General features: G+C 34.0%; 1 protein-coding gene across 1 annotated transcript in view; it reads left to right on the top strand.

Moving 5' to 3' along the window:
• The window catches only part of LOC129005273 (molybdopterin synthase catalytic subunit-like), a 41,104-nt gene that overhangs the window by 3,932 nt on the left and 15,736 nt on the right, over positions 1-21,436 (top strand). The window contains exons 2-4 of the mRNA XM_054434112.1: positions 3,466-3,566; positions 10,022-10,134; positions 21,040-21,137. Coding sequence (XP_054290087.1) covers positions 3,466-3,566; positions 10,022-10,134; positions 21,040-21,137 — 312 coding nt within the window. The remainder of the gene's footprint in view (positions 1-3,465; positions 3,567-10,021; positions 10,135-21,039; positions 21,138-21,436) is intronic.

Genomic DNA, 21,436 nt, shown 5'->3' with positions numbered 1-21,436 from the left:
AGCTTTCTGAAATAGGATACACTGTAAGAGCAATCGTATCCGACTGCGGAGGTGGAAATGTTGGTATGTGGAGTGCATTTGAACTGACACTCAATAAAAGCTGGTTTTATTCTAACACTATAGGAAAAAAGGTATATTTCCTAGCAGACGTCCCCCACCTTTTAAAACTTGTTAGAAATTGGCTCATAGACGGTGGATTCACATTGCGAGATGGCTCCATTGTCTCACCAAGGCCTTTGAAGGAATTGATATCAAGAGTTAAAGACACCGAGATTTCGTCGTGCTACAAATTATCACCAAAACACGTGACATGCGAAAAATTTGAGAGGCAAAATGTACTATTGGCTGCTCAACTTATGTCTCATACAACAGCCTGTGCACTTCGACGATATGACGTAGGAGATGAGAATGAACGACAAGCAACTGCAGATTTCATACAGGAAACTAATGACTGGTTTGACGTAATGAATAGCAGGATTCCCTTGTCTAGTGTCAATCTTAAATGTGGTTATGGTATGAAATTAGAAGAACAAAGAACTGTATTGGAAAACTATATAGAAACCATAGAGAACATGAAGTGTATGAATAAAACGAAAATTCAATTGTTTCAAAAAGGTATACTCATGTCTACTAGGTCAGTAATTGAAATGTATGACGACTTGAAATGTAATGATAAAATAACGTATATTTTAACATCGAAGCTAAATCAAGATAGTTTGGAAAATCTTTTTTCCTTAATAAGAGGGGGTGGGGGAATGAATGATCACCCTACTCCTATAGAATGTTTGTATAGAATTCGCATGATTGTGTTAGGGAAGAACACGGGTACGGTTAGGAGTAACGTGAATACTGAGAACACGTCAGATGAATTCATAATTGGGAAAGTTTTAAGAGAAAGCTCTGTATCATGCAGCATTGACGAAGAGATAAAGGTGCCCTTTGACTCCGAAGAGAATGAAAAAAGTGATGTGGATGAGAAGGAATCAGTTGAGTTGTTAAATGATAGTTTGGAAGAGTGCGTATCGAAAGATGGACTTAACTATATTGCAGGATGGATAGCCAAAAAGTTCAGAAATAAGTATCCTAATCTTGGAAATTTTACCTACCAGTGCGAAAAAACGTCAACCTGGATTGGTGAGATATCCCTAGGGGGTTTAACAGAACCAACAGTGGATTTTATGGAGAAAGTTGAGGTTTTAGAAGAGGAATTCCAAAAAAGTTGTAAATTGAAGATTTTAAAAGGCCCTAATGTGAAGAAACGCCTCGTGAAGAAATTAAGTGACAAAGTTGACTGTTTCCCTCTAGATATTATCGAACTATTTGTACGAAGAAGAATAATAATGCGAATAAAGTTTTTAAACAGACAAAAAATAACGAATGACAAAGAAAAGAGAAAGAAAAAACTGAATAAGGTATGTCAGTAGAAAAATTGTAAATATCAGGAACTATAATATCGTCATGTATTTATGAATATGTACATGTCAAATGTTGAGTGATATATTACCTTGTAAATAAAGTGTATGTTTTATTAAACATGTTTTTATTTCCATTCACGAATTATAAAGTTCAATTCCAATGACATTAATTTAATGAATGTCATATTTAATAAATTACACGAATGGCACATGATTTAATGAATGTGCATTGCCAAAAGCTACTTGGATTTGATACATTTGTATAACAAAAAATGTTTGTTTGTTTTATAAGTTCAATGGTTTTAAATCTAAAGGGTATATAATTTATTTACTAATATAATAGTCTTAAAGAACTGTACTTAGGTCTCTTCAAAATATATACATTATAAAATTGTATGCTATTTACATAAATTGAGTAAATCTATTTGTTGTGTTAAAAGAAACACAAACAAATGCAGAAATAAACAATAATTTTAATCATAGATTAATATAATATTTTAGGAGTGATCAAATAAAAAAATAATGGTATCCAAGCTGACTCAATTTTAACAATAGCGTGGTACAAAGTGGCATAAACAATACATAAACAGCATCTAAAGTGGTATGTGCCGACTGTGAGTAGCGGCTCGAGGACTGCAGTGACGTCACTGCCTCGGGCCGATAGGCGAGGGGGGAAGTGGGGTGCGCTCTGTCTGGCCCACCTCTTTTACTCCACGCATCTTGGGGCAAGGGTGGTACCCCCAAAGCTGACTCTAATGAAGCCTCCAGGAAGAAAGGTGGAGGCTACAAAGGATTGGCTGGTCAAGCAAGTTCAGGAGCTGAGTCCTTTCAGGGAAATCTCGCTACTGCTTGCCCCGGCCAGAGACCTTGTGAAAACTGTGAAGGTATATTTATGTGCCCAGCCCTACAAGGTCTGCGTATGAGATCCCTTGGCCTATTGATGGGAGATCAAAGGGAAGAACAGGTTACCATAGTCAAAAGGCTCTCACGGTTCACCAAGGACCTGGGATGTGACGGAGAATGAGGACCTGTGAACAAGAGTGCACAATAAGCTGTTCTAGCTGCGATGCAATCCCATGGTAACTTGTAAGCCTGGCCCTCTATAAAAAAAAAAAAAAAAAAAAGAGCCGAGGGGAGCTTTGGACAGGAGCAGTGGAGGACTATGAGAGCCGAGTGTTTAGGAAATTTTCAACGTGGGGTGTGTGAATACTTTTAGCGCCTAGGCACATCAAAACACTAATCAAGTCACTCAATTTTAATGACTTGGTCAATTGTCAACGACCGAACGGCTTAGTAAATCTTGAACAGGACACAGGGATCTAGAGTCAAGCTGGTCCTGGTCTGCTACGAAAAGGATAACCTAAGCAACTGTACTGGCTTTGAGGAACTTTGAGTTGTGTTGAGTTTTAAATTGAATTGTTAATATTGTAGATAGACTTCAGAGTAATAAATTTATGAATCATATTTTAGTCAGTCAATGAGAGAGTACTGAAAAACCACAGAAAATTTGTAGCATATGCAGAAAATAAGGCAAAATACATAGTAAATACCTTAGAATGGGATGCAAACAAATATATATACTCTCTAATCACTCAATAGTGCCATTAAAGTTACAGTTAAAACTCTCATAAATACTTTTTTGAACATTATTATTCAACATGCATCTATCCTAACTCTAAATAAATACCAAGCAGGTTGAGAATTAGTGTATTATCAAACATTAACAAACATTGGTCTACTTGTGAATTTTCATGTAGACCAATAAAATAACAAAATTATTTCACAATTAATTTGGAATTTCACATAAATGGCTCAAACTATTTTGATTAAAATTTAGTATGTTTTAGGTCTTATAACTCTTAACAAAATTGCGCAACCTCCATTGCTGTACAAATGGCCATTGCTGTTCAAAAGTTATTGCAAATTTTGTGATTTTCCCCATAAAATATTATAGTACTCCCGACGCTTACTCATGCATGATAAGGATTGTTGAATGGAAGAAAATAGATTTCAGACTGCTGATATTGTTGTTTGTTTTAATATGTTTCAGGAAAACTCGGAAAAAAGCAACAGTATTAGTACAGTGTGTCAGTATGTTTGTAAAAAGGTTCGTGAAGTATGGAATGTCCGCAATCTTGGCATAATTGCTGTGTAAGTGATCATTAGTTAAGTAGAATATTTACTAAAGTGAACTGAATTTCAAGCTTAAAATCATAAACGCTCCCAGTATGATAAAAATTATAGTAATATACCGTAATAATAGTACTTAATATATTATTAGATAATTATAAAATAAGGTTAACAATTAATGATTTGAGAAAATATACGATATCGACAGGTTGATATTTACCTGTTTCAAAACCAAACGCTTAAACCAAAAGCCAAATCAACCTTTAGACAGTTTGATTAAATCACCATTATAGGCTAGCTAATGAATCTTCTTTAGTGAGAAATATATTGGCTCACCCCCTACTTTCCCGGATAGGTTCCACACACAAGCCCCAGGTGTGGGCAGTGAAATGCAATCTTGAAAGGGGGAATATAAACTGTAACCCTTCAAGTGGCAGTGCAACTATAATAGTCACGGTAGTTCGTGTCTGTAGTGGCAGCAACTATAATAGTCACAGTAGTTCGTGTCTGTAGTGGCAGCAACTATAATAGTCACAGTAGTTTGTGTCTGTAGTGGCAGCAACTATAATAGTCACAGTAGTTCGTGTCTGTAGTGGCAGCATCTATAATAGTCACAGTAGTTCGTGTCTGTAGTGGCAGCATCTATAATAGTCACAGTAGTTCGTGTCTGTAGTGACAGCAACTATAATAGTCACAGTGGTTCGTGTCTGTAGTGGCAGCAACTATAATAGTCACAGTAGTTCGTGTCTGTAGTGGCAGCAACTATAATAGTCACAGTAGTTCATGTCTGTAGTGGCAGCAACTATAATAGTCACGGTAGTTCGTGTCTGTAGTTGCAGCAACTATAATAGTCGCGTTTTGTGTGGATTTTTAAAACTCCCAATAAATGGTTGAAAACGATTGTAAAATTCAATTTGTACAACAATTGAAAGATAAGATTCCAAACTTTCATTTTATTATAACTTTAAACTGCCAAACATAGTGTGTTAAAAAAAATTACAACAAGGGATATTTTCTTTCTTCTTGGTACCACTGCAACGAGAAATAAATTACCTTTTTTATGGTGTAATGGTAATAATTTTGAAAAAAACTTACATATAATATAACATAAACAGTTACAATTCAGTCACTGTTTATGTGTTTGTGAAGTGGCAGAGCAAACTATAATATCTAGGCACTGTAAAAAAATTATGTTATTATAGTTTTGTCTTTGCTGCACTCGAAAAACTTTCTACACTCGTCTTCTACGGCTCGTGCGTAAATATATCTCTCGTGTGCAGCAAAGTACCACTTCACGCACTAGTTACACAATAGTTATTTGTGTAACTAGTGGTGAAAGTGGCACTTTGCTGCACACAAGAGCAATGTTTTGATCTCGAGTGCAGCAAAGGCCTTTTTCACTCGTGTTACACATTATATTTTTCCTACAGTCACTATAAAGCATATAAATAATTAGTCTTTCAAACACTATACAAAGCTTTTTTAGGTTCAGCTAGCAACAAAAATGGTGCCCTAGAGAAAGTAGTACCCGCGGTCCGTATCACTCCGCTATTTTTCCTCGGCAAGAAATTTGCTACGCGTTTTGAGAATATAGTTCCGTATGTTTTAGCAATAATTTGAAGTGGTTTCCGGGCCTTAAAAGATGCTTGAAAGGTATTTTTTTTTTATTAAGATCGTAGGAATATTTTAAAAACGTTTAAAAGAAAAGTCCAGAAAGTTCAGGAATACCGAAACTATAAACACTAAATGACAGGTTAAATCGTAGTTATAATTAGTCAATCAGCTGCTCATAGAATTATTATCTTTAAGTGTTGCCAACCTATTTCCAAGCGTACACGGATTACGTGCATAATAAAAAAACGCTGTTTTGTGTTGTTTGGTTGGAATCCTGATGTGCGGCAAAGTATAAACCGTACGGCAAAGTATAAACCGTACGGCAAAGTATAAATATGCAGCAATTAGCAGCTTTCTGTACTATAAACATTACAGGGAAGCCAACTTTGTCGGGTGACTGTAGGAAAATAACTATTGTTTAAGGAGTGTACACATGCAATAGAAACCAGTAATTTACATCTTAGCAATCTGTTGGCAGCTCTCTTCAACTATGCCATTTGGATTTTAAAATCTGGTCACAATTTTAAAATGAAGATGAAAAATGTTTAGTTCTAGTAATATTCATAGGTTAGAGTTTGGTTTAGTCTTCTAATTAATATTAAAGTACCCAAATGATACATTAAATTGTGAATTAATTATTCCAACTATTTTGATGTATGTTGTGAAAATTATATGCAATAAACTTACCTCTATTGTTAAGTGTTCTATGAATAATCATATTTTATTTAGTGGCTTATCAAATGATGGTCTGATAGCAATTCAATTAAAAATAATGAGTAATGCATTTGCATGGTTTGTAAGAATTGTATGTAGGCTACTTCATCATTGTATATTAGAAATAAGACTTATAAATATTTTATACAATTTTTATTTTTTTATTTATTGTAGCTTAATAAATGCAGCCTTAGAAAATATTTATTAATTACTAACTAAATCTATATAATTAATACGCTACATAAAGCTTTGTCGGTTGACCTCCTCCGCAATTTCTTAACCGATTTTATCCATTGGTGTCTCATTGGAAAGAGCGGGTAGCGTAGATTTGCAAACTGACCTTACATTTTTTTTTAAGTCCATTGGGCTCTGCCCCAGTGGGTGTTATAGTTCCCATGTTATCCTTATGAAGAACATCATTGTTTACATTTTGATCAGCTGTATAATTTAATTGCTGTTATTTAGTTTTCAATTCAATTTAACGCATTGTGTACATTTCTTGATTTTGTTGAAATGAAATATTTACTACTAGGTGAAACCCGTCGAAATCGACGGTTACTTTCAAGGCTTACGCTAATTCATCTAACTGCGATAAATTGAGTGAAATTAGACATATTTTGATCATTTAGCATTTATTTATTCTCCATAAGAATAACATGGGAATTTTAAATTTAGACTTTTTTAAATTATCTCCATAACTGTTGGGCATACTGAAATAAGCTCCTACTTTAATAAATTCAAACTAAAATTGTTAGCCAACATTTATTGTAAGATAAATCCAAGTCAGAATCAAAATATAAACAAAACAACAAATAGAATTAAATTAAAACAGCTGATAGGATAGATAAAGAAAGTCTAAAGTCAAATCCAATATGTAACACACAACACCGCTTCAATATACAAAATTATTTATTTTTTTAAGCTCTACAAAATGGTTTGGAGAGAAATTAAGAATTTTTATGTTTTTAGGGTAAAAAATGGGAAAAAGCTACTTTACTTATTTGCAATTGCTCGATTTTGAGCAACATGTACACTAGTATTAATTGAGCGGAGCGAGCGAAGCGAGCGAAGCTCTTTGGGATCAACTTCAATGCAAACAATATAACACCATCACTCAATAACGGCTGAACACATTTCAGCCAAACTTAACAAGACTACTTAGACTAATAATGAGATGGTTTGTAAACAAACAAATTTCAATTAGATAATGCTAATGCAATTTAAAACGAACTTAAAATTTCAAATTTTTAACATTAGGCTTATGGGACTAAAGTAGCTATGACAGTTTTTTTTGTTTACAAGAAAAATGTAAACAAGAAAATCATAAGGTATTTCTGAACTTTCTATACTTTTCTTTTAAACGTTTTTAAACCATTCCTATGATTTTAATAAACGAGAAAATGCCGTTAAAACATTGTTTTAAGGCGCGGAATTCACTGAAAATCGAGATAATATACGGAACTACTTTCTCAATGCGCGGAGCATAAACAAGGAGCGGAGGGATACGGACCGGTGACTACTTTCTTGGGAACCTATTTATGTTGCCAGCTGATTAGAAACAGCCAATTTTAGAAATCAGGATTTAATAAGCGATATATCGAACCGCATCGAAATCGGTATTTAATCCGATAATACCTCATAGGTTATATTATGTTGAATTACATCGACGTACAGTAAGTTATTACAAAACGCGTTATTGATAAAACGCAGATTGAACACTGATCTAATTTAGGCATGTGGGGAGGTAGGTCGGGGTTTATGAGTATTCGTGACTACATTAAGTGTTTTGAAGTAAGGTTAGATTAGGAAGGTAAAGTCAGTGCCGGATTTACCACTAGGCCGATTAGGCCGCGGCCTAGGGCCGCAAGCAAAAGGGGGCCGCAGAGGATTGGAAAAAACATTTTTTAGATAAAATTAATAACAAATAATTTATTTTAAACCACCAGTTTGCCGCGATCACAGGTGACCATAATGATGTCTCCGTGGACCGAGGGAGATGTTCACGATTTTGCCGCGGCCTCGGGTGCCTGTAATGATGTCCAGTGATTGCGGCCCGCGGGAGACGTTCACGATTTAGCAGCAGCCGTGGGTGACGGGGATGTCTCTTTATGATCACAGCCCGCAGGAAACGTTCACGAATTAGATGCTGTATCGAGTTGTCAATGATGATGTCCCCGTGATTGCGGCCCGTGTGCGGGAGATGTTCACGATTTCGCCGCGGTCACAAGTGTCGATGATAATGTCCCCGTGATTGCGGTCCGCGGCAGATGTTCATGATTTCACCGCGGCTGTGAGTGTTGATGATGCATCCCCGTGATTGCGGCCCACGGGAGATGTTTTTTTCATTCTTTATTTTGTAATTTCATTATGAATAATACAATGGCGTCATGTTAACAATTTCGCCGCGGCTGGGGGTGTCAATGTGGATGTCCCCGTGATGGCTTACCGAGGAGGATGTTTACGATTTCGGCACGGCCGTGGGTGACAATGATGAAGTCCTCATGATCACAGTCCACGGGAGATGTTTTTAACACGACTTTGCCGCGATCGCAAGTGTCGATGATGATGTTCCCATGATTGCGGCCCGCGGCAGATGTTCATGATTTCACCGCGGCTGTGAGTGTTGATGATGATGTCCCTGTGATCGCGGTTCACGGGAGTTGTTAACGATTTCGCCGCGGCTCTGGGTGTCAATGAGGACGTTCCTGTGATGGCTTCCCGAGCGGGATGTTTAAGATTTCGGCACGGCCGCGGGTGACAATGATGAAGTCGTCATGATCGCAGTCGACGGGAGAGGTTTTTTTAACACGACTTTGCCGCGATCGCAAGTTTCAATTATGATGTCCCCGTGATTGCGGCCCGCGGGAGATGTTCACGATTTTACTGCGGTCCCGGATAACTATGATGGCTTTGACTTGGTTTAGGAGAGATGTCCACGATTTCATCCAGGATCACGGGTGTCGATGATGATGTCCCCTTGATGTATAGGAGATAGTCACTATTACTTCCGCGATCGCAAGGAATTTTCACCACAAGGGGAGGGCCGCTCAAGTAATTTGGCCTAGGGCCGCAAGTACCCTAAATCCGGCACTGGGTAAAGTGTAGGTTTATAGGTAGGTGATCGGGTTGTTTATTTGTGTTGCACCATATAATTTTTATCTTTTGGAATGGAATAGTTGGTTAAGCTCTTTGGGATCAACTTCAATGCAAACAATATAAAACCATCACTCAATAACGGCTGAACACAATTCAGCCAAACTTAACAAGACTACTTAGACTAATAATGAAATGGTTTGTAAACAAACAAATTTTAATTAGATAATGCTAATGAAATTTAAAACGAACTTAAAATTTAAAATTTTTAACATTTTGCTTATGGGACTAAAGTGCTCTATGACAATTTTTTTGTTTACAAGAAAAATGTAAACAAGAGAATCATAAGGTATTTCTGAACTTTCTATATTTACTTTTCTTTTAAACGTTGTTAAACCATTCCTATGATTTTAATAAACAAGAAAATCTCGTTCGTTATAATTTAATCTACTTTTGCAAGAGGTAGCCTATCTGAATCACAACAAGATGTAGTCAAGAGGTAAATTATTATAATTTTAATCAATAAAACAAGCATTAGTACATATATTGTTTTTTTTATTTAGTTAGTTACACAAATATTAAAACAAGTTTTCTCCGCTCAACTGGCTTTCACCGCTCTGAAAGCAATCCTAGTAAATAGGCCTATTAGACTAAACATTATTTAATAATATAATGTCAGTCATTAATATGGTTTCACACACTTTAAACCATATTATTGACTAAATAACTATGGACATGTTTTTCACTATTACTTACAAAGTTTTGAGAGTCATTTCACGACAACGTGAATCTCATGGCAATATAAAAAGTCCAGGAAACAATTGTCAATTGTTTCAAGAATTAGATTTTAGGTGGTAGTTGTGAATTTTGAGATGATAGTAGCTTATTAAAAACAAAACTTGACAAATAAATGTTGTAGATCTTTTCGAAACAACATAGCTTTTAAATTCCAATCATTGATCCAATCAGTAGAAAATAGGCTATCAGAAAGGATGTGACAAACATCTACTCTGGAAGACTCGAGTAAAATTTCCTAACAATGAATTTCTTTACAGAAACCACGGAGAACTGATGATTTGTGTAACCAGTCCAGACCCCAGTGTTCCTGCGGAAACTGTCAGCTTCATGGTTGAAGCAATGGCTGTGTGCTTGACCTCCTCAGTTCCAGGTCATCTACAATACATTTGTTGTAAAATCTTTCTGACAGTTGGGATTCATTTAACGTATTTATTGTAACTAGTGTACCTGTTGCTCGAATTCGAGCATTTGTGAAGCATTACAGGCGTCATTTTAAAACGAATAACAGTCATAATTTCCGATGACTTTATAAGAGTCGACTCAAAGATTATGGAAATACTCAAGATGTACACAGCAGTTAAGATATAATCAAAATCTTTTGTAAATATCTTATCTTTTTTCAAAAGCTGACCTTGTTTTTTAGTGTTTTCTACAAATTTTCCCCACTCATAGCCGCATTAGGTTGTCTATAATAACGATTATAAATGCAAAAAAAAACATTATTTCTATTTCTTCTACTGTACTTGGTTGTGTTCTATGACTTTCCTGTTTCCATTGTTTGCAAATCGGCTCTTTCAATTATTGCTCAAGAAATGTAGCACAGTGTTAATTCAGTTTTATTTTTAGTATATCAAATTGTCCAGTATTTGTCACTTTTTTCCATTGTAATTTTAAAAATTACACCAACCAAGTATCGTCTACTACAGATGCAATACGCCAAAGAATATCGTCTACGTGTAATCTCCAAGAAGTGGTAAAAAAGACAGAAACCAACCCATACAATAGATATAAGTTAACTCCATAAGAAATAATTTTAAGAGTTACTGTGATATTAGGATTTTCCACTGATTTGGTAATAGAACATTATATTGCAAAACATGGCACGATTAAGAAGAAAATCGATTTTAAAATCAGAAAAAAAACATTGCAAATACTTAATTAACCCTTTGAGTGCCAACGTCCGGGGAACCGGACGTTTTTAAAACGAGCCAAAAGTGCCGACGTCCGGCTGACCGGACGTTTCGTAATGATCGAACAGTTGTCATAACAACCGAATGGATACTCGGATTCTTTTTACCCATATATTAACATTGAGTCGAAAGTTACTAGATGCGATACATCGATTTTCGTTGGTCGAAATATCGAAAATTCAATTTTTACGAAATTTTAACCTAAAAATCACCAGATCGCGCTCGGCATTTTTAGCGCGACCTTCGGGAAAAATCATCGGCATTTTTTGAGCGTTACTTTTATTTCTCGCCTGGCACTCTAAGGGTTAATTTTGACCAATTTAGTAAACTAGCAGAGGACCCGTCCTTCGTCCGGGGTTGATGAATGTTTAAATGGTGCTTTTTGAAATCTGACATGAAAAAAAGAGTAAAATGAGATTATATTCCAATAAATTTACCTATCAAAAACTATTAACTAACTAATTAGATAAAAAAACATTTTCAAATAATAAAACAAATGAAAAACTCAAAGCTTTTACTTACTTTTAAATGATAAAATCAAACAAAGTAAAGACAAACAATAATTTACAACATCTGGTTAATATTATGGGTTGAATTAAATTAAACATGTGATCTTGTTTCTAAAAAGCATTGCTCACTAAGCATTGATTATAAAATATATCATTATATACTATGTGAACAAACAAAAACATTAACACTCTTACTACTAAAACAAACAGAAACATACTTAGCCCTACTATTTATAACTCCTACTATTCATGTACCAAAGGCAAGTGCATATAAAACTAAGTTTTTTATTGTTCTTTTTAAATTGAAATATTTGTATATAGCTTAGAATTAGGAAATGTAATGTCATTCAAACAATGTTTATGTCAAGGGTCGGTTAAGTTAAGAGGAACTTGGTTGAATATATACATGTAATGACCATGGAACGCTCGTAAAAAGTCAAGTCAAGTCAAGTCAATCATTTATTTTCACATAACGTTTTACAGATCCAGCATAGCTGGGAAACAGGTGAAATGGTCATGGACAATTAAAATACATAAAACTATAATAACTATACAATATGCTAAGAAATCAAATATATACATCATTTAAAAAATCATCAACTTTGTAATACCCTTTATTAAGCAGCAATTTGGTAACTTCTTTTTTGTATTTTTCAAAAGATTCTAATGATTTAATATTATCAGGCAGTTTATTATACAGTTTTTTCCCTAGGTATTGTGGAAGGGTTTCTAATGAGGTAAGTCTATGAATGGGCAGTTGTAAATCATTTCGATGTCGTGTTAAATAATTATAGTTATGGTTTTCATTCATAAAATATTCAAGATTTTTTTTAATAAATATTAATGTTTGCAGGATATAAACAGACGGAAGTGTTAATATTTTCAATTCTCTAAATAATAATTTACAGGATTGCCTAGGCTTTGAAAATGTCATAATTCTAAGGATCTTTTTTTGAATTTTGAAAATGGTTTCGGCATTTGAGCAGCTGCCCCAGAACTCTATTCCATACAACATGTTTGACACAAACAAAGCATAATAAACAATCATCCTTGTTCTGAGGTCAGTAACATGCTGCAGGACAGACATCTGGAAACAGACTGTATTTAGTTTATTAGCTAAAACTGATGTGTATTTATCCCAATTTAAAGTGTTTTGTACCTGAATACCTAAAAATTTTGTAGATGACGTTTCATTAATAATTTCCCCCTGAAAATTAATATTTAATTTGATGGTTTCTCTGTCATGAGTAGTTTTGAACCTGACAATTTGAGTTTTAGAACAATTTAGACTCAGACCATTTGCTCTGAACCATTTGTTTAAATCTTCAAAAGTTTGGTTTATAAAATTTTGTAAATTGTTAGGGCTGTTTGATTTTAATATAGCTGTTGTGTCATCTGCGTATAGAACAAGCTTTGAGTTTATGTTAAAAGGCAGGTCGTTGATATAGATTAAAAACAACAAGGGTCCCAATATAGAGCCCTGAGGTACACCACAATAGATCATTTTCCATTTTGAAAAGTTATAGATGTTATCTTTAAAAATAATAGTTCTTTGAAAGCGGTTTGTAAGATAGGATTTCAAAAACTTCAAAGCAATTGGAGAAAAATTGTAAAATTTAAGCTTAGAAAATAAAATATTATGTACAACACAGTCAAAGGCTTTTGACAAGTCACAAAACATTCCAGCAACATTCTTCAATGCTGCAGCCGACCTCCCACAAGAAGTCAGACAGAGCCTGAGTTGTATTACGTCCTGATCTAAAGCCATATTGTTCTTTTACAAAAATGTTATTACTTTCAAGGAATAAAGAAATTTGCTCAGTAATAATTTTTTCAAAAACTTTAGAAAAGGCTGGTAAGATGGAAATTGGGCGATAGTTATCTGAGTTTGTTTTACTGCCATTTTTATGAAGCGGTTTCACATCAGCATATTTTAACTGATAAGGAAAAATTCCACTTTCAAAAGACTGGTTTATTATCTGACTTAAAGGTCCAGAAACAATGTTGGCAGTTTGCTTTATCAGTTTAACAGGAATTTCGTCCCAACCAGCTGACATTTTGTTTTTAAGAGTAAAAATTACTTTTGCAACATTCTCTCTGGAAACAGGCTGAAAGTTGAAATGAGGTATGTAATGATTATTGAGATTAGTATCGCTAAGAAATTTGTGGGCATCTAATTCATTGAAGAGAGCAGAGTTAAATTTCGCAATGTTGGCAAATTTATTATTAAAGTGTTCAGCTATTTCTGTGCCATTACCAATTATGCAATTATTGTCTTCAATATTACTGAAACTAGATTTATTTTTAAGGACACCTAGCTCTGAGTTAACAACTGCCCATACAGCTTTACTTTTATCTACAGAGTTCTTAATGTAATTACTGTGAGATAGTTTCTTGGCTGAGTTACACACAGATTTGAACACCTTTTTATACCTCTTAACATATTGAATAAAATGCTGGTCATTCGAATGTTTAGCTAGCCTTCATAATTCTCTTTTTCTAGCACTTGACACCATAATACCTTGGGTGATCCACTTTTTTGATTTTACATTATTTTTACAATTTGCTTTAATGCTTTTTAAAGGGAAGCAATGTTGAAAATCTAACTTAAATTTTTGCAAGAAATTATCAAAATTTTGTTGGGCATCATTAAGTACAGTGACATTCCATGAGGATTCATTAAGCACTTCTAAAAACCTTAGCGTGTTTCTTTTATTAAATATACGTTTTTTTAAACTATTGCTAGTGTTTAGCTCAGTTTTTAACCCACAATCAGTTAAGATAAACAAGGCTCTATGGTCTGATAATCCTAATTCTATATTGCAATACTTTGAAAGGTCTCTTCCTCTATTAAAAAGTATGTTGTCTATACTTGTTTGAGATTTTTGATTAATTCTGGTTGGTTCATCTGAGTAGTACATATAGCCATGACTTATTATAACATTTAAAAAAGAGTTTTTATCTTGCTTGTTTTTACAATCATTCAGAACATCAACGTTGAAATCACCTGCTATATAAACAAATTTGCTTTTGGTTTCCTTTTTTAATAAAACAAAAAACTGTTCTAACTTTTTTAAAAATAATTTAAAATTACTAGCATCTGGTACACGGTATATTGAAATGATGACTGATTTTGAACTTGGTATCTCAATACAACATCCCTCAAATACATTATCTACAAAATATACATTTAAATCATTTCTCTCCTTGACTACTACATCAGACCTAACTAAAATACAGGATCCACCATGTATACCTTCTTTTCTACAGTAAAAAGCAGCTAAGCTAAAAGAATTTAAAGCATTAAGAACAGCTATTTGATCAGGTCTTAGCCAATGTTCTACGAGACATATAACATTTATATTAGTGTTCTGTAAAATAACATTAAGATTATTGAGCTTGTTTGGAATCCCGCCTTGAATGTTTAAGAGCATAATACTCTAAAAATTCTTATTTTCTAACTTATCTAGGTTGTTAGGTCGATAAGTGGGTGTTGACAGTTTAAAGTGAGAGGAGACAGGATGGGATTGGAGTCAAGTTGGGATACATTTTCACTACAATTACTATTTACATTACTATTTACATTGAGTGATCTTGTGTCAGAAACAGGTGCATCCCCACTGTCACTTGTGATTTTCTCCAAAGTTGATGCTGTTGCCGGTCTTCTATCAGCGACATAAAAGGTCTTCATCAGGTTCCCTAGGTGTTGTCTAATCCTTTCAACAAACTCGACATAAGAAAGACCACATCTTAGAATTCTGGTAGAAGATTCGTTGCTTACTACAATCATGACTTTAGCTTTTGTTTTTTGGTGGAGCTCACATATTTTTGTAACAAAATGTTCTTTGGGGATATTGTCTCTGACACAACCCATTGGGGAACAAACAATTAGTTGATGTCCTTCTAGTGATGTGTTCTGTATGAAGCTTTTGAAAGATTCATTGTAGTCTTCAATGTTGGGTTTTGTATTAAACTTAGGCTTAGTTACTAACCCATAAACAACTGCATTGTGGAATTTTTGGAAAGTCAGAGTTTTATTAACAAAATCTGTCGTCAAAGGTTTGTTGAAATGTTTCCTGAATGCAGTTGCCACACCTGCGCTCATGTGCCTGTCACTGTCAATGTCGGCAGATGTGCAGTGGGCAAAAGCTGTATGTTTTAGACCCCTTAACTTGTGAATTACCGTGTTCATGTCCGCCTCCATCACAGTGATCGGTGCATCTTTAGTAGGCATTTTGATGTTAAGTTCACTGTAAGACGACGAACTTAAACAGCAATCCTGGAGTAGTCTTTTAATTTCCTCAGCAATCTTCCTTTTTCCTTTCTTGTTAAAGTGAAGTCCGTGGTTTGTATATAGGTCACGGGGCAAAAGATGTAGTTCTAGAAGTCTGGTGTTTGCTGTTGAGTTCTTCACTTTTTCCGTAAGCTCATAATTAATTTGAGTGATTTTACTGTCTAGTCTAGGTAAGTCATGGCGCATAGGAAGAGAAGCAACAATTAAATTAGCCTTTATAGAACTATTCAGTAAAGTGTGAAAGTCTTTCATGACATTCTTTGCGCCTTTGTGGTCAACATTGTTGGTTCCACCCATGATCAAAATGAAATCATTCTGGTCAAAGTCTTTTGAAATTTCAGAGATATCTCGAATAACATCAGTCAACAATGCCCCAGGTTTTACAACGGCCGTTACATTAAGATTGGTATTCTGCGATAAGAGGTTACTAAGTCCTCGGCCATGACTGTCAGCCAAAATTAGTAGCTTATTAGATTTTTGTAATTTTGTCAAACATGGATTTCTTTTTCTTTTTACAGGCATGATCTTTTTGTTTGTATGGGTCACAGTTTCACCCGATGGGTTATTGTGGGTTACTTTTTCACCTGTGGCACCTGCTTCAGAAAGAACCAAAAACTTGTTGTTACATTCAATAGTAGGGACCTCATTGTTCTCTGGTATTTTTAGGGGATTTTTAGGCATTTGCCGCTGATCACAATAAGGTTGAGAATTTCTTTTATTCAAATTTGGAAAACAATTTAGACATTTTGAGTTATACTGATTACTTTCCTGTGATTCTAATTTTGATTTCCTTAATTCAGCATTGTCACATTGTAGCACACTAATTACAGCCTCTAAAGATTTTATGGAGTCAATCATATTTTTGGTTTCTTGCTTGAGTACTTCACATCTGTTACAAATAGCTTCAGTAGACATTTTTCTCAAAGTGTCCTCTTCGATAGCAGCTTCAGTCGTTAGTTCTTTATTAACATACATGGGGAAAAAACTGTACAATAAGTTACCACTAGGTTTAAAAAATATAGCCAATACAATGTCATTTAAAAAGAATCTATCAAAATTTTTAATAGAAAAAAACTACTATCATATTAGTGAGTATTTGTTGTAAACTATTTTTAAATCAAAGTCAGTATTTTTATTTTTATTGTATTTAATTTTTTAACTATAGAATGTAAGATGATCAACAATGTATTTATTATAATTTTGACAATGTCACCTGTTTTGTAGCTAAGCTATGTATAAACGTTTTGTGACAATAAAGTTTGATTTGATTTGATTTGATTTGATTTGAACATTTTGTAACTTCTTTATCTGGTTTTCTAAGTGTGAAATTTTAGAAATTAAATCATCTTCCTTTTCTAGATGGGTTTTAATCAGATTTTTTATTTCATTGTCTTTCCCTATTATTATATCCTCTAGTTCCAGTTCACGGCAAGATTTAGTATTTTTTGTCTCATGCAAGGCTTGTTTTAACTCTTCATTTTCACGCAACATTGCACTTCCAATTTCGGTGGCTAAAGTAAGGGAATCTTCAAAATCATTTTTCTCCATCGAAGCAGCAGAAATATGGCTTAAATTCAAGATATCTTCCTCACCAGAGTTAATGCCTGAGCATGTAGGACATTGCCATGACTTTTTACAGGTTGATGAGAATTTTTTTGTTTCAATATAAGTCAGATTTACACATTTTAGATGGAACCATTTCTTACAAATCCCATTACACAAAATAACTCCAGAGCTGGCATTTTTCTGTCATACACCACACGGATATTTAATAGGTTTTAAATTTCTTTTGCTCATTTTAATTTTACTAAAGAGCAATACAATTTATTTATTATTATTATTTTTTTACAAAGAAAATGTGCTTAAGCACTTGTCAATTAAATAATAGTAAAAATGTTCAGCAAGTTAGAATATAAAATTATACTACCATTTAAAAAAATAAATAATAATAATAATAATGGGTTAAATTAATAAAAGTCCAGAAAGCAATGTAAACAAACAGACGACACAAGTCCACCTGAGTTACATAGTGTACATAGTGTTACAAAAGTTATTCATTATTAGAATAGAATGTGAAATCTACAGAAAGTGTCAAAAGTTATACCAGTAGCTTTTCAAACCAGCAGCCCTACTCCAAACACAAGTGTTCAAAATGTTAAAATGATTCAAGTTAATGTGAACTTTATAATTTCACTATTTTTTACACCAAAATCTTTCAATACAATCATTAAACATTAGCAAAATTTTAAATAATTAATTAGGGTTAGATACATTAACAGATATACAATCTCACTTATTTCATAAAATCAATAATCAATGAACCATCAAATATAAGAATAAATAAACATGTCACATGATTGTAGAGAATATTATATGCCTATTTATAAACCAGCTGTAGAATCTATATAATTAATACGCTACATGAAACTTTGTCGGTTGAACTCCTTCGCCATTTCTTAACCGATTTTATCCATTGACGTCTCATTGGAAAGAGCGTGTCGCGTAGATTTGCAAACTAGCCTTACATTTTCGAAAAAGCCCCTTGGGCTCTGCCCCAGTGGCTTTGAAAGTTCTCATGTTATCCTTATGAAGAACATAATTGTTTACATTTTGATCAGCTGTATAATTTAATTGCTGTTATTTATTTTCCAATTCAACGAAACGCATAGGCTACATTTACTGATTTGGTTTAAATTAAATATTAGCTACTTTAATTTACATTCGTACTTTATTCCAATGGGCAATTTGATATATTTTACCAAAAAAGAAAAATGAATTGACAGGGTACTGTATTTCTTGAGCAATAATTGAAAGAATCGATTTTTTACCATGGAAACATAGCAGTCATAGAACACCACCAAGTAGAAAAAAATAGAGATTTTAAAAAAACCATTTACTATCGTTATCATCCTAAATAATGAAGAGCACTTACAATATGAAGATTCCCACAAACAATGAACAGGGATGTTAGCCAAAGTGTTACTATTTTGTAGTAAACACTGACTTAACTTTATGATGATTGGTAAAGGAAAACACTATAGGGCTGAATTAAACTGGTACGGCAAGGACATTAAATATATGTTTTCATAAAAGTCAAGTGATTTTAAAATAATATGACTACATCCAAGAAACCTTAATAAAACTTTCACTGAAGGATTTGCATTATTCACATTTAAGGGAAACAAAAAACCATCTGAACGACATTTGGCCTTTCAATTCTGCATTTTTTCAGGTAAATATAACTTACGTTATAACAGTAACTAGGTAGCCAAATTAATGCCAATTGAAGCAAATAAAATTATGACAGAGAGGTCATGCAGAAAATCAGGTAGTTCTCAAGTAATGTAAACAAAATGTCATCGCTATATAAAATTACTGAAATTTGTAAACATACTAGCGACAACGGGTAGTACTATGCAGACTACATTATCATTGACGAAGATCAACCTGGACCACCTAATGCGGCTATTATAAGTGGGAAAGATATGTAGAATACACTAAAAAACCAGATCAGCTTTTGAAAAATGATCAAATATTTACTGGAAATGATGATTATATGTAACTGTTAGTCGCGTAATCTATGAGCTGAGTCTTTTAAACTCATAGGAAATTATGACTTTTATTCGTTTTGAAATAAGTTAATTATTTGTTTTTAAATACTGTAACTACTTTACTTCTTTGCAATTGCTCGATTTCGAGCAACATGTACACTAGTTGTGAATTAATGTGGTTTGAAAGTTCAGCTTGTTTACATTTGGGTGGCATAGCAAACTGCAAACATTGTATGTGTTTTCATGGCAGCCATGGAGACCAATCAATATTTACTTTTAAAATCCTCAACTCAGAACTTTTAAAGCCAAAGGGGCAAAGCCCACAGTCAGTATCAAAGTGTGAATAGTTCTATAATGGTCCTTGATATGGTAGCTATATTTTTGTAAAATGTAAGCCCAGTCAGTTCAGTAGTTTATGCGCCTATTAGTAATACACATACAGACAGACACCACTAGATTTTTATATAATAGTATAGATCACAATTTAAATATTAACAGCTGTTTCATTCAAAAGTAGTGTAAATGTATGCATATGGCCGAAATGTAAACACATCTGAAGAGGGAACTTTAAAGGCCTCTGGGGCAGAGCCCCAAGGGAATTTACCTTGTTTCTCTTTTGATGGCTCATCTACAGACTAAGACCTCTCTTTAGAGACTCCTACCAAGTTTCTACGCCCAGCCTTTCTCTGTAATTAGCTGTGACAAAACCCCGTTTTTCCTCCATAAGAATAACATGGGATGGGAATTTAAAGGCCACTGGGGCAGAGCCCCAAAGGAATTCACCACGTTTCTCTTTTGATGGCTCATCTACAGACCAAGACCTTTCTTTAGGGACCCCTACCGAGTTTCTACACCCAGCCGTTCTCTCAAATTAGCTGTCACAAAGAAAAACAGTTTCAAATTAATATATAGATTTTTAGATTGCCTAAATATTGTCAATAACTGAGATGTTACAGGGCTGTATGTCTGAATCAGAAAAAAATGTTACCCAGTACCAGTACTAATTGGTGGCAATTTCAAATTTCACAGATCATGGGTGAAAAACACACATTTCAATTGACTATTATACCTATTTTTCCAACTTTCCTCCTAAGGGCAAAGTTGCTATTTCACTCAAAATGTTTACGATGTTTGGTTTTCCTGATGTCGACTGTTAGTAAATGGTCTTCAGTCTTTAGCAAGCTATCAACGATGAAGTTTTTTGTTCAAACAATTAAGAGTAGTTTTTGTTCAAGCAACAAACAGTTTGTGAAGGTACAAACAGTGCCTTGGACTCTGGTTATTATTAAAAAATCTTACATTATATTCATGCACCTGTGCTATGATTGAAAAAGTATTTTTTTTACATCTTTGCCAACAAGACTGATTTTTGTATATATAATAGGTTAAGTACCTTAGTCCGTCTTCAGTCTTAAGTTAGTCTAGGGATGACTAATTTCGGGTCAAAGAACCATTATCAAATCCTTGTAAACATCAATTGAAGTTGGTCATAAATAGGACAGAAGTCTTCATCAACACATAAATACAGTTTCACACATAAAGTTCACAATTATAAAAAAAAAAACATAAATTAAAAACATTTAAAAGACAATAGGCCGGCCACATGTCGGTTCATTCCGTGTATCAATGTTGCTTCTCTGTAACTACTACTGTGAATACTACTTTATAATAGCTTGCTAAAAAGAACAAAAGTATAGATTAATATGGTATAAAGTATAACTTTTTTTGCAGAAAATTCAAAAGTGACTCAGGATAACCTAAAAAATGATGGGACAATGGATATGGATGTATCACCAGATTTGATACAAGTAAATGCTTCAATTAAAGAGGTAAAATACAATAGTGGTTTAATACCTTTTACTGCCCTGATTCTTGTAGTCTGTAAAACCCGCGCGAAGTTGGCCCCACCATAATGAGCACAAATTATAAAAACATGTCCATAATTTAGTGCTGAATTTGTGCTTCTCAAAGGTATATATAAAAAAAATTGTGCTCAACAATAACACACCAAAAAATTATAAAAACTGTTGGCGGGGCTAACTTCACGTTCAGCCCGCCACCAAAAGAATTAACAATGTATTATACATAGAAATTTAGTGCTCATTTTGTGCTACAACAATATATGGTT

This window comes from Macrosteles quadrilineatus, unplaced genomic scaffold, assembly GCF_028750875.1.
Source record: "Macrosteles quadrilineatus isolate MER2022 unplaced genomic scaffold, UCM_ALF_1.0 Scaffold_18__1_contigs__length_3160703, whole genome shotgun sequence".
In the NCBI taxonomy this organism is placed as follows: Eukaryota; Metazoa; Arthropoda; class Insecta; order Hemiptera; family Cicadellidae; genus Macrosteles; species Macrosteles quadrilineatus.
Note: the sequence above shows the minus strand (reverse complement) of the source record. Positions and strands in the feature narration are given on the sequence as shown.